This window comes from Megalops cyprinoides, chromosome 8, assembly GCF_013368585.1.
Source record: "Megalops cyprinoides isolate fMegCyp1 chromosome 8, fMegCyp1.pri, whole genome shotgun sequence".
NCBI lineage: Eukaryota > Metazoa > Chordata > Actinopteri > Elopiformes > Megalopidae > Megalops > Megalops cyprinoides.
The window spans coordinates 5,698,917-5,712,355 of record NC_050590.1 but is presented as its reverse complement, the minus strand read 5'-3'; the positions used below and the strand labels follow the sequence as shown (position 1 = coordinate 5,712,355).

Here is a 13,439-nt window from a genome sequence, read left to right as displayed (position 1 = left end):
ATGCTTCCTCCTTTGTAACGTCTCTGAGACACCGAAGCAAAACAGATCAGCCGGGGAGGACATGTCTCTCTTATTCGGTTCGCAGCAAAAGGAACAATTTCCAAGCGCCGGCCGTTAAGCCCGGGTCCCAAACGCTCTTTGACTGGAGAATAAAGTGGATTTTACAGGGCTGAGGACACAGGCAACAGCCCATACTTATCAAGCAGACAACCTCATTTTCTCTCCGTCCCCTGGCCGCTTGGCCGGGCTCACGGTGCGCACCCCGAGCCAAACTCTCAGCAGAATTAAAGCAGAATAGATTAGACTTCTCTGGCTGTAATGCACTTCTGACACCAGGTCCTCCCTCCCTTCAGCAGCGGTGAAAAATGAGTTCTGTCTGGCCACCGATCAGCCCTCTGCCCCAGCTCACAGACTTGGGCCGACCATTCTGTCTGGCCTCTCTGCTTTTTTTTTTTTTTTTTTTCCACGGAGTTGCTTTGCATAGTTTTGTAGGCTGTTTTCTTTGTGCCCTAAGGTTAATTATTTTAAAGGTGAATATTCATCAGATGGGAAAGTGTATTGCACACACACACACACTCACACACACACACACACACAGACACACAAAAATGTCAAAAGTTTTTAATTTCTTTCTTTTATGTGTAGCCCTTTTTCAGTTCCTCTACCTTGTAGTTATTTTTTTTCTTTATGTACTTTTAACCCTTTCAGGTAATTGTAACGTAGCTTTTGTATCCCTGTGTGGTATGTTGATGTAATTAGTTGAGAACTTTCCAATGAGAACACACAGAATGAGAAGTTAGTGTTATTGGAAGGTTGGAGTCAGACACTCTATTGTTGGGGCTGAAGTCAACGGGAGTGTAGCATAGTGGTTAAGGAGCAGGACTCGTAACGTTGCGGGTTCGATTCCTTTGCTGGGGGTGCTGCTGCTGTACTCTTGGGTAAGGTTCTTAACCTAGAATTGCCTCATTAAATATCCAGCTGTATAAATGGGTAATATTGTAAAAAAAAAAAAAAAAACGTAAGCTATGTAAGTCACTCTGGATAAGAGTGTCTGCTAAATACCAATAATGTAAAAAAAAAAATAAATAAAAATGAGCTGAAGTCAGAGGGGAGGGGTCAGAATCAAGGGAGTGGGCTAGGATGGGATAGTGAGAAACAAGTGTGGTGTGTTGTGTCCTCTCCCCTGCAGTGTGACACCAGACATTTACACTCTGTGTTAAAGGGCTGCTGATGACTGTTTTCCTACCTGAAAAAAGCCGGTTTCGTCCTTGGCCGTAACCAGCCTCCTATAGTGCTCCACCCCTCTCTTCTCATCAGAGTTCCGTCCCTTCTTTCCCAGCAGCGGAGGGTAGAACATGTGCGTGGAGAACTCCTCTTTATTTTTGGAAGTGTTTTGCAGCTATTTACGGTTTACTGTAGCCGCACACATCCTTTGTAAGTGCTCATAGCCGTCTGCTCATAAAACATTTAATCACGCAGCGGTTGAGAAAAGGAAAAAAAAAAACACTGAAATTTAGGCGTTTGAGTGTGAGAAGAAAAAAACAGCTTATCTCTGGCACCAGAGGCCTTATAAATGTTTACTCTTTTGTTTTGGGTTCCTCAGGGCATCTCTTCAATTTCAATTAGTTAGATGAGCAGTTAAAAAATGTAAGAAGTCATTCACCCGTTAAAAGACAATAAGTAATTTACCTCTGTCATATTCAGCCATTAGTAGCGGCATGCTCGGTCAGTCTCGTCAGGAAGGGCACGCCTGTGTGGAACGTGTGGAAATCGGATGTTTACCGTTATTGGAAATGGTAGCAAATGGAGTTATAGGTGCACTGGAACCTCTTGTGATTGGTTTGAGGCTTCCTGTTTGCTGTACTATGCTTACGTTACATTACACTATTGGCATTTAGCAGACGCTGTCATCCAGAATGAATTACATGGGTTACAATTTTTTTTTTTTTTTTACGTTATCCATTTATACAGCTGGATATTCACTTATGCAATTCTGGGTGCAGTTTCTTGCCCAAGAGTATAGCAGCAGTGCCCCAGCAGGGAGTCAAACCAGCAACCTTGCTCACGTGAGAGCGTTTCTTCTGCTCCAGGTTCCTCCTACTCACAGTACCTGGCCCTGTTGAGTGTCTCTGGCATGCCACAGTGACACAGCAGGCTGACGGAGATCTGCCTGACCTGTTGAAGTTGGACAAAGGGGGGGGGGGGGGGGGTATGGGGGGAGTGCCTAGCCCATAGCTCTGCTGTGGCTTTGGGGGCATGGGGGCCGTGCCGACTGTGCCCGAAGCAGATGGTCTGTTCCGGCCAGGGCAGAAGGAAGGAAGAGCACCTCTCCCAGGCACTGAGCTCTCCACCCCCTCCGCTAGGGGCCATGCTAAAGGCGGTCATGATTGAGGGAGCAGTTGTGCTGATGGCCGGCAAGACATCTCCCCAAGATCGCGCGGAAAGGGCTCTCTCCCTGTCTCTCTCTCTCCCTCCGCCAGATGTGCTCCCGGCTAAAACGCACGAGCTGTTACTGCGTCAGCTGTTCGGCCATTCGCAGGCACCGAGGACGCCTGGGGTTATCGATTGGATGGCGGCAGCCTCGTATTTGGCTGATGGAAGCAAACAGAACTTTGCTGTACGTGTTCGTTCTGTGCCACGCTGATTGCTCTGACTGAATTCCTCAGTTTCCGTACAAAGTCCCCCCCCTTGATGTCTGAGCTCTGTAGTCTAAGCACTTTCACACATCAGCGAAATAATTGCCTTAACACACAAGGCAATGCCCAGTGTCTCAGTTCCTTTGCTGAACTTAGGACCTGTATTATCTGCTTCCCCGTAATCGCATCCACATGCTTGGAGCGTCCTGTGGCTGTGAGCTACTACCGCGCTAGGTCCAGATCCGAGGCAAGCCGAGACTGGCCCCCGTGCTCCATGCGTTGACTCGCGTTATCTTATTTTAACCCCGTGGAGCAGGCTGCAGCCGGCAGCCAGTGGCAGGGCCAACAAAAGCAGCTCCTTCGTAGCTTTGGCCCATGGTCTCCAAATGAGGGGAACGTCTCCTAATCAGGGGAGATAGCACCCGCGGACAGTGCGCGTGTGGGCCTGTCAGCTGGGGGGGGTGGATTTGAGACGCCCCCTGCCAGCTGGTGGAAGACAAGACGGGTCCCACCCCAGCGATCGCAGCGGGGTGCTCGTAACACCTCCTCGGCCCGCCGCCCTCAGCTGTCTGCGCTTTCGCTGACCGTAGCCCTCGCGGGACGGGGGCGAGGGGAACCGAACACAGCCGCAGCACAGCATCCCGCGATGCTCGTGCGTAGGAGAGAAGGAAGCCCTTTTCAGGTCAAATCACAGGGCCAGCGGCGGGTCCTTGTGCGTCAGCCCTCCGCCACAAACACACAGCTTCTCACAGCGAGCCACTGTTCTGCTCTCCCTCTCCTCACACAGGCACACTGGAGGCGTCCCTTCTGTTTCCCGTGGTGGGAGCTGACAAGATGAAAGTCGGCAGAGAAAAAGGAAACATTAGCCCCGGCGCTTCTCTCCTCTAGGTCCCATTAGCGGGTATGATTACGGGCGAGACTTCTAAGGCCCTCTTGTTCAAACAGCACTTAGCCGTCAACCAGATCATTGGGACCGGACCTGTTGTGCAGGTGGCACCGAGAGGGTTTCCTCACAGCTGTATTCATAGAGACAGCACAATAAAGCAATCAGCTTGTTATTGAGTATATTAGGAAACAGCCTTGTAACCCTAATTGTTTTTTTTTTTTTTCCTTGCGTTCCCGGCAGCGCAGATAATTGCTGTTATTATTTAAATGATACGAGCGTGCGCCTGAACTAAGGAGAGAGGATTTAGTTCTTTATGAGGTCAAATGCAAAGCAATTTTCACTTTGGCATTGTTCTTCCCCGCTAAAACTTAATGTCACGTACAAAGATTACAATCTTGTACATTTCGTCTTTGCATATGACGTGAGCGACGTCGCTGGTTAAACTTTGTTTGGATTTGTTTCGAGTGTTCGCTTTGATCCGAGGGAAGGATGTGATGTACCTGCCTTCAGGGCTTCCTGCTTCTGTTTTGGGAGGGGCTGATGGGAGCTGTAGTTCCGGTGTGAGCCTGAGTTGCACAGTAGGTGGTAGACCAGGGGGCAGAGGTAGTGGGGAATAAGCAGGAAACTCACAGGGCAAATCTCCGTTTGGATGGGATGAAACTAAGGGCACATTTGTAGGAAATGATGTAGGCTGGGCTCACTTTAATTGCTAGATTACTTGTATTGTTACTTATATTACCTGCATTTATTATATGCGTTGTAAAGACTTAGTACATAGTAAAGTAGTCTCCATAGTAAAGTACTGTGATTGGTTGAAATCAGTAAGTCATTGTTAGGGCATGATAGCGCCACCCAGTTTGATGTACATAACTTAGCAATGGGTAGAGAATTTGCTTAGTGAAACAGATCATAAATCCTGCCTGTTTGAACATGGTTTGATCAGAGATTTCATCATTTCTGCACTGCTGGACGTTGGTTTTTAATTGATGGTTATGTTTGAAGTACCCGCTGTGGTTTTCTGTCGGCCCGTGTTTCGTGAGCTTCGTGTCTGACCTCTTCCCCGTTTTCCCTCTCAGGCTCGGCCGTGAGGCACTTCACCCCGTTCTGGTTTTCGGTGGAGCCGGTGGACACCCTGGCGGTGAGGGGGGCCCCTGCGCTGCTGAACTGCTCAGCGCACAGCGACACCCCGGCGAGGGTGGAGTGGAAGAAGGATGGCACCTTCCTCAACCCGGCAACCGACGACCGGCGCCAGCTGCTGCCCGACGGGTCCCTGCTCATCACCAGCGTGGTCCACTCCAAGCACAACAAGCCCGACGAGGGCGTGTACCAGTGCGTGGCCACCATTGACACCCTGGGCACCATCAGCAGCCGCACCGCGCGCCTCACTGTGGCCGGTAAGCTGGCGTGTGCAAGCACGTTCGCGCGCACACACACACACACACACACACACACACACACACACACACACACATTCTGTTTCACAGACACATGTTCTCTCACATTATCACAGACGGAGAAACATGCATGCACTCCAGTATAGCTACTCGCAGAGAGATGCACATATACAACGCTCGAATGCATACGCACAGATGGTAGACTGATATAGCCACGCACAAATTCAAAAACGGAGACAACACACACGAAGCGCAAAATGCACCCCAACAAACAGCATGACACACACAGCCTGGCCACTCTGTCTCTGTCTCTCACACACACATTCTCAGACAGAAGCATGCACAGAAAAATAGCCACACACAGACAGAGGCAGGTATGCACACACACACACTGCACAAACATGGCAGTGACAGTCATGCTCTACCGCTCCTCAGACGTCTGATAAGGAATGTGGCCAGGGTCAAAGGTCAAGAGAGGTCCACCTTCTCCGGGTCTCAGGAGAGATGGATACGAGCAGGGCCGCAAAACGGCAGAATCCTACTGGCGAGCGATTCCAGTAGGGTGAGAGCTGTGCCACAATGGGCCAAGGACACAGAGCGAGCCGTCACCGCCCTCGACAGATGATCCGGTGGAATATATCAGAGGCCTCTCGGCATCGAGTGCTACTCATCAGCTTTGCGACACCTCCTTACAGTAAACATGCGAGAGCGGAGGCCAGGAAATGTGATTCGGGTTTGTGTCGGGGCCCCCACGCGGCGAGAGAAATGTGACCTTGTTTCAGCGCTGAGCATGGAGGGGATTATTAAGCGTTTGAGCTGCAGGTTGGGGGGTTTTATTCTGAAATTCAATTTGTGTTTGGAGGGGCTGAAGAATGCAATTATGTTTTACCAGCGCTGGCTTATGGAGCCGCACTGTATTTTCAGTCCCACTCCAAACGGTGTGGGCTCAGCCAAGTATTTCTCCAAAAGGCTTGAGAAAAAAAAAACACTCCTCATTTGCGTAAATCTCAGCAACTATAAAAGCACTACATTTGTTGTGTCCCTGTCAAATAAAGGCTACTTTGCAATTCATCAGCTCCATAAACATGGCCGCTTTCTTCTGCCAGATGTAGTGTATGCACACACTGGCCACACTACATTGCATTACATTATTGGCATTTGGCATTTAGCTCTTATCCGGAGTGACTTGCATAGGTTACAGTTTTTACATTTTACCCATTTATACAGCTGGATATTTACTGAAGTATTTGTGGGTTAAGTATCTCGGATACAACAGCGGTACCTGAGCAGGGAATCAAACTGGCAACCTTTTAGTTACGAGTCCTGCTCCTTACCACTATGCTACATTGCCACAACATTGAGTACTAGGCAGCCCAGCTCTACCTGATACCTGAGGTGACCCGCTTTTTTTTCCCCCCAGCTCCAGTATTAGAAACACTGTCTGTCTAACTGCAGGTGGATCTGATTAATACGAAAAAGCCATAAGCGAGCGCAGACAAGGAGCAATTAATTAGGTGAAGAGCACTGAAAAAAGAACTTATCCCCCCATTTGTATAATGGCTCTGCAGACTGTGGTAGTAGGGGTTCCTCTCTGTGTGGAAGTCCTACGTCTAGACAGCAGGGGGGTTTCCACTGATTCTCATCTTCTCATCATTCTCCACTATGTAGACAGTATGTCCCGCCTCCCACCCCTCCCCACACACCTGAAGAGGGGGGGGGGGGGAGAGCTGAACCTGACAAAGGGGAAGACAAAGTGACAGGAAGTCTCTCCCACAACCCCATGCAGCGGTTTGCCCCTGTTCAGTCATTACAGGAAGTCTCCTAACCTCTGCAGTCATCTGGAAAGGAGAGACGCCTGATGTTGCATCTCCACGGTGGATATGAGCCTGTCTCAGAGTCCACCACTGCCCCCCCCCCCCCCCAACCCCCCATCTGTGTGTGTGTGTGGGGGGGAACACTGTTTCTCGCAGTGTGGCATGTGTGGATTTGCCACCGTCGGGAAATCTGTGCTGTGGGTCTTCCTGTAGGGAGCACAGTGTGGTTCCTGAGCCGCCCGGAGTTTTTGTCTGTCTCGGTGACTGTCGGAGGCGGGTCTTTGTGTGTGTGTGTGTGTGTGTGTGTGTGTGTGTTGGGGGGGGGAGGGGTGTCAGGAGCGATGTTCACTCCGCTCCTTCAGGTGCTGCGTTAGATGTGTGAGAATAATTGAAAACCGACGATGCGGAAAGGCGGAAAACGGCTCCGGGACGCTCTAACGTCGTAGATGGATACCCTGGAATCTGCGTGCGGTCTCCAAGCCAGGGCCCGGGCGCTCGAGAGGAGGAAAGATCCTGTGTGTTGAGCTGGGCGAACGCCGTTCAGTAATTGCGCGTGAACGTGATATATAAGGCGGTGGAATTATGGATGACGGTGGCCTGGAAGGGGATCGATCCAAGGGCCTGGGGGAAGTGGGGGGGGGGGGGGGGGGGGGGATCTCTCTCATGTCCACTCCTCCCACACACACACACACACACACACACACACACACACCCCCCACTGGTGGGACTGCCACATACAATTATTCGTCGGCCCTCCCGCCCGCCGGCGCCCAGGTAATAAAAAGGTTAATTGCGGCATCTTCACAGCGGCCCATTACACTCCAAATGTGCTGGAAATTGCGCCGTTGATTCGACCTCTGAGATGTCGCGGGCAATAGCGAGCCCAGCACGCGACAAATTGAGGTGTAATATTAGTGATTGATGGGAGAAAAGCGTGTCCTCGTTTCTCCAGGCTTCCCTCCCATCACCACTCCCCCCCACCACCCCCCCCACCTTCCCTCCCCTCCCTTCCTCTCCTCCCCCCTACATGGAGGTACAAGCCAGCGGAGCCTCTGCGTCGCCTAATGAAGGCCCCCGCCCACCCCTCCGCCTCCTTTCTCCGTCTGTATGAAGCTGAGGCAGCGCGGCCGGCCACCAGTTCCATCCATCCACAGTAAAAAAAGGAGGATAATCTCTTCCTCTAGGCTGCCTGGCGCTATCTGTATTCAGATGCGGTCTCGTCGAACCGATAGAGCAGAGAGCGAACTGCTGGTTAATGAGAATCCTGTCTCTCCCCAGCTTGGTGCTCTTTGAACTTCAACACCAGCCCACACCCCCCACACCCCCCACCCAGACCCCCCCCCCCCCCGCTGCAGGGAGCCCTTGGAGGTGTGTGTGCGTAGCGGGGGTGGGGTGGGGCGGGGTGGTGAGAGTGTTTGATGAAGCAGGGACCACCTTCTATTAGGAACTCCACTTGCACACTGTCGTCGCCCCCCCCGGTCGATCACGGTCGCAGTTAGCCCCCTCTAAACGACTCTTTTTACTTTTCGTTTCCACCTGACAGCCCAGAGGAAGAGGTCAGAGTGGCTTGTCAAGGTTATCGTGCACAGGATTATGTCTGAAAAATCAAATTGAACTGCATAAATAAGTACGTCTGACTTCACTTCAGTGTCTTCCACTGCCTTTCCGGGGTGTGTACTTGTCTGCACTGTTTAAACAGCAGAATCTTTCAGTGTGATTAATACAGAATGATTTTCGCTCACATCCGTTCTGTTTCATGGAATGAGGATTTGCGACACACAGTGGGGTTCACTCCGCTGTTTTCAAACTTTCAAATTTTGTTAATTAAGCTCTTCAGATAATAACCTGGTTGCAGCAAATTGGTTCAATTTGCAGAGAGCCGTCACAAGTTTCATTTTCTCTGGAAGTGGTTGAGTAGGCAGATTTTGTCTTTCAGCTGGGTCTGGGGCATTTTCGCGCCCCAGGGACACATCTGTCATCCCTCCCTGTTTAACGCAGAGGAAGCGTGTGGCGTTCCCATTGGCTCTCAAGGAACCAAAACCAATGCTCGCCCATGACAGTTGTTTCATGGTATCCGCAGCGGAACCGCTGTGTCATGTCCATAGCAGGATCATGGGAACGCACGCGGTTTTTGCGCGGGTGGGTCTGCATAGCTTCTCACGGATTCCCTACCCTGGTAGGGCGGACATCTTCAACCGGCGCAACAGAAATCAAGCCACAGCGGGGCGATCACACGGCAGAGAGACGGTCACGAAGCAGCAGTTGGAGAGTGGAGTAGACACGACAATAGAATGCGACTTTACTGTTATTATTATTGCTGCTGCTGTTATTGTTATTATTATTGAAGTGTGTATTATTACTGGCGCTGAAAGGATGTCGGTGTTCTTACAGAGACGGGTACAGAAATCCACTCTGGTTCTCACCCACCCCCCCCCCCCCCCCCTCACTGGGGCCTGCTGTACAGCCCGGCCGTCTCAATAATTGCGATTGTTGAGAGATGCGTTGGTTGAGAGGTGCTTGGCTTTTGTCAGAGTAAACTTGTGGTTTTGGCTTGAGCAGTTTTATGCTCGCACTCACTGGTCTGGGAGTGGTTTTAGCCTGGTCTGACAGTGTTACTCGTTTAAATTGAACGGATACACTGTTCTATTGTTCAGTTGCTCTGGATAAGAGCGTCTGCTAAATGCATATAACGTAATGTAATGTCTATGTAATGTGCGTTGGTGGCTGAGTTCTTTCTGAAGGGTGGTGTCCTCAGTGCCCCCCCCCCCCCCCCCCCCCCACCCCTCCCTTGGCTGTGAGAGAAGGGTGGGGTCTGTTCTCCAGCTGCTACGCCTGCCTCGGTGCATCAGGTGAGTGGTGTCAACACGTTGCGTTTGCCGGCAAGCCATTCCGGGAAATGACAGGGGTGTGACAGTAATCTCACAGGTACTGCTGTTCCCAGCATGCAGTGGGGCCCGGGGGGATGGTGGACAGTGGGGGGTGAATCTGGGGTTGTTTTCCTCAGACCCCCCCCCCCCTCCCCCTCCCTCCCTCTCCGGCTGCTCCTCATTCCAGTGACCCTGTCCCAGCAGAGCGCTCTGCTATTCCCCAAGCTGTCACCATCCCTCTCAATCAATCAGTCTTTTATTTCACACAGCCGGCTCTTATAGCCGCGCAGTGCCTGTTACAGCGCGCCGGCGGCGACTTCAGTGTCTCTGAACAATCAAGCCGCAAGTGCTTTGGGGTGGTGTGCGGGGTTGGGGGGGGTTTGTCCTTTCCAGCTGGGGGATGTGTCAGTGACAGGCCGCCACACTGGGTGGACGCTCTATGTACCTCCCAGGTATGGATGTCTCAGTCAGACCTGTGTGTGTGCGTGCATGTGTGTATGTGTGTGCATGTGGGTCTTTGTTGATCCTGTGTGTGTCAGAGAGAGCGTGTGTTTGTGTGTGTGTGTGTCTGTGTGTGTGTGTGTGTGTGTGTGTCTGTGTCTTTGGTATAACTGTGTGTGTGTGCATTCCGAACAGTGCCTCTCGCATTGAGCACACACACAGTTCATGAGCAGAGTCATGGGCAGGTGTGGAGATGACAGTGAGAGGGTGGGGATGTGTGGAGGATTACGGAAACAAAGCGCGTGGCGCAGGGAGGGGTTACTGCAGGACAAACTAGGGCCAGCCATCCACCCAAACCCCACTGACCTCAGTGAGTCTGGAACGTGGGAAGCTCGCTGGAACCATTCTCTGGATCTCTCCCCCTCTCTCTTGCCGAGCTTGCGCTTTTGATCCACGCTGGTTTGCGCCTTTCTGAGCCCGCTGAAAGTCTGCCATGTTTGCAGCAGCCTGTGACCAGCTGTCTCGGCTCAAGGTCCGATACCCTGGAGCCAGTGACTGGCAGCGCGGTTCACAAACAATGCAGTGTTTTGGACTAATTCAGCCCGTGTTATTGTTACTTACTCTGGGCTGTTCTGTCTCTGTGTTTCTTTCACATAAGGATTCCGTCCCAGTTTCCCAGAATGCACCTGAAGTTCAAAAGCGAAGACAAGAGAGACGTGAGGTAGCATCTCACGAGTTCAAGGTGGCGCTTCACCAAAACAATACAGTGTGATGGTTTGTTAAGAATTCTCTCTCGTTCCACTTTTAGCTGGTCCCAGTATCCAACGACCCAAAATCAAGCAGCATTCTTACCTAGATTAAAAGCAGAAAAAAAAAAAAAAAAATCTTGTGACTGATTTGGCCTGATTTGGAAAGGGGTCAGCTGCGAAATATTGAGCGCCACATCTTTGTGAGAGGAGTGAAAAACGCGTTGCTTAATGACTTATGTTTTTAAGAAGGGCGGACGTCAGTGCTTACTGCAGCACGTTATTTCCAGTAATGAGTGCGAGTGCGATCCCCAGGGCCTGTGTTTGTGCAAGGCGGAGCGTTGCCAGTCCGGGCTCTATTTTTAAGGGGCATTTCTGTCAGCGCCACCCCCCCTCCCCCCTGCTCTGACCGTGATTGATGAGCTGCGGGTCGTCTGATTTATCCAAGGTGCCTCGACAGCCAAAATCCACAGCTCTGATTGGTTGGTGACGTTGGGAGCTGTGTAAAAAAAGAAAAAAATAGACCCGTGTCCTCTCCCTCCAATGGGCAGTTCTTTGCTGAGTTTAAGTGATAAGAAAAAGACATTGTGTTATTTTGATGGTGTGTTCCACACCATGCCTGCATCTGCTGTCTAATGTCTATCTACTGCCCTCCCCACCCCCCGCCCCACCCCGCTAAGTGAATTCTTATACTGGTTTCATTTCTGTCGCATGGTTTTACTGATCCATAGGCTTTGTACTTATGGTCCTGCGGTGACGTCACCTCATCCTGCACTGTTCTCATATGGTCAAACAATGAGATGATGGCAGCTTTTTAGAAATGAATTGCTGCAGGTTATATAATATTCTACAATAACAATGAGCTAATATATTATATATTATATAATGACTTTGGTTAGGTGAAGATCTACTTACTCGCATTTAACTGCCTTTATTTTTATTTAGTGTTTTTATTAGTCGGTAGGAAGATGTTTTCCTAACACTGTTGCTGCTGGGGAAAAAGAAAACACCAATAAACCGAAATTAGGCTGTTACGTGTAATCAGGAGTGCGATAATTACACAGGCTCTCCACGGCTAATTCCCGAAAACCTAATGAAAACATTTAACGTTTTATAACAACTCTGAAATTTAAAATAAAAGTGATGAAACCCGATGAGTTCGGACTGTAATGCGCGGAGCTACGGCTGCGGGGATCTCGCTCTCGGAGATCGGCGAGGATAAGTCAATTGAATTTGAGTCGTGCCCGCGCATAATGATTCAGCATTCGACTCCCTGGCTTCCTGCTGTCTCATCCGCGGCAGCTCTGAATACATTCAAAATGAAGCGGGGGGGGGGGGGGGGGGGGAGAAGGGAAACGGACGAATCTGGAGGCCCGTCTGTGCGAAATGCCTCTCCGTGCAGAAATATCCCTGGCAGTTGCTGTTTAAATAAAAAGAGACAGCTTTGTCCTCACGGCCTCCAAGAATCGATGTTCCTATAATAATAGGCGGCCTTCTGCAATCGATGGGACGATTTAGCTGAGCCCCTGGTGTTGTGAACACAACAGGATTTCAGTCATATGTAATCCTGATGAAGGTAGGAGCTCTGTGCTTAATTTTGCGAGCTAAAGCTTTGCATTTTTTTCCTCTCCTGTGGCTTTGCCCATGGGCTTCAGCCGTTGCAGTTGTGGCAGAGTGAGGCTTCAGGATAGGTGGGGCTATTCTGTGCGGTCAATCACTGACTTGTGTGGACCAGTTTAAAAAAAAAAAAAAATGCCGTCCAACAAAAAAGCGCCACGATTGGTTAATGTCAGTGAATCACTTTAACTCCACCCATTCTGGAGTACATGAAGCGTCACGCTCACATCACCGCACCTGTGCAGAGCCACAGAAATTGATATCGTCAGTCTTAATGAGAATGTTTCTCTCGTCCAGCCCAACTTAAAGAACACGCACAAAGAAGAAGGGTTGCCGTGCATTGTTCTGAGTCTCTGGTCACATCGACCTGCCGTTACTCCCGCCCCCACCCCCCCGGGCGAGTTTTTGTCCGCTGATGACGAAGTGGTTTTTGCCAGAGCAAGGGACCCGGGCCACTTTCATCTCTGTCTGTCTGCTGAGCACAAGCAGTCAGAAGGGTGCTCCAGTTTTTATCTGAAGAGTTTCCATTTTCCAGAATCACCGATGTGCTCTGTGGAGCCTTTTAACTCTGAATGAAAGCCACACTTTTGAAGTTTGCGTTCACACAATGTTGAAGCCGCGAGGCCCAAGGGGAAAATCGAGGCTTCAAACGCTGTGCTGCCGTCTGCGAGAGAAAAGGGAGAAGGACACCTCGAACCCTGTCTGAAAGAAGACTCATCTCCCTGATTGACACACTTCAGCTTGATTTCTATTTGACGAACTTTGGAAAAAAAAAAAAAAAGGGAACTTTTTTTTTTTTTCCAAACATTAGACATCTGCATTTCAAGGTTTTGCAACTGTAGAATTTCTCCGTTTGCCAAAATTTCAACCCCCTCAGCTGAGATGGTGGTATAACAGTTGTAATCATACGGCTTTGTGATATATTTCAGAGGTAATGCTTTTTTCCCTGAATGAGCCACACTTTCCCTCCTTACAAAAAGGAAAAGGAAATCTTGATTTACTTGTAATATGCTTGGAAACAGCTGTGGGCAATGCCCT

General features: G+C 50.3%; 1 protein-coding gene across 1 annotated transcript in view; it reads left to right on the top strand.

Moving 5' to 3' along the window:
* The window catches only part of LOC118781778 (neogenin-like), a 179,221-nt gene that overhangs the window by 64,052 nt on the left and 101,730 nt on the right, over positions 1–13,439 (top strand). The window contains exon 2 of the mRNA XM_036534847.1: positions 4,599–4,916. Within this exon, the coding sequence (XP_036390740.1) occupies positions 4,599–4,916 (318 nt within the window). The remainder of the gene's footprint in view (positions 1–4,598; positions 4,917–13,439) is intronic.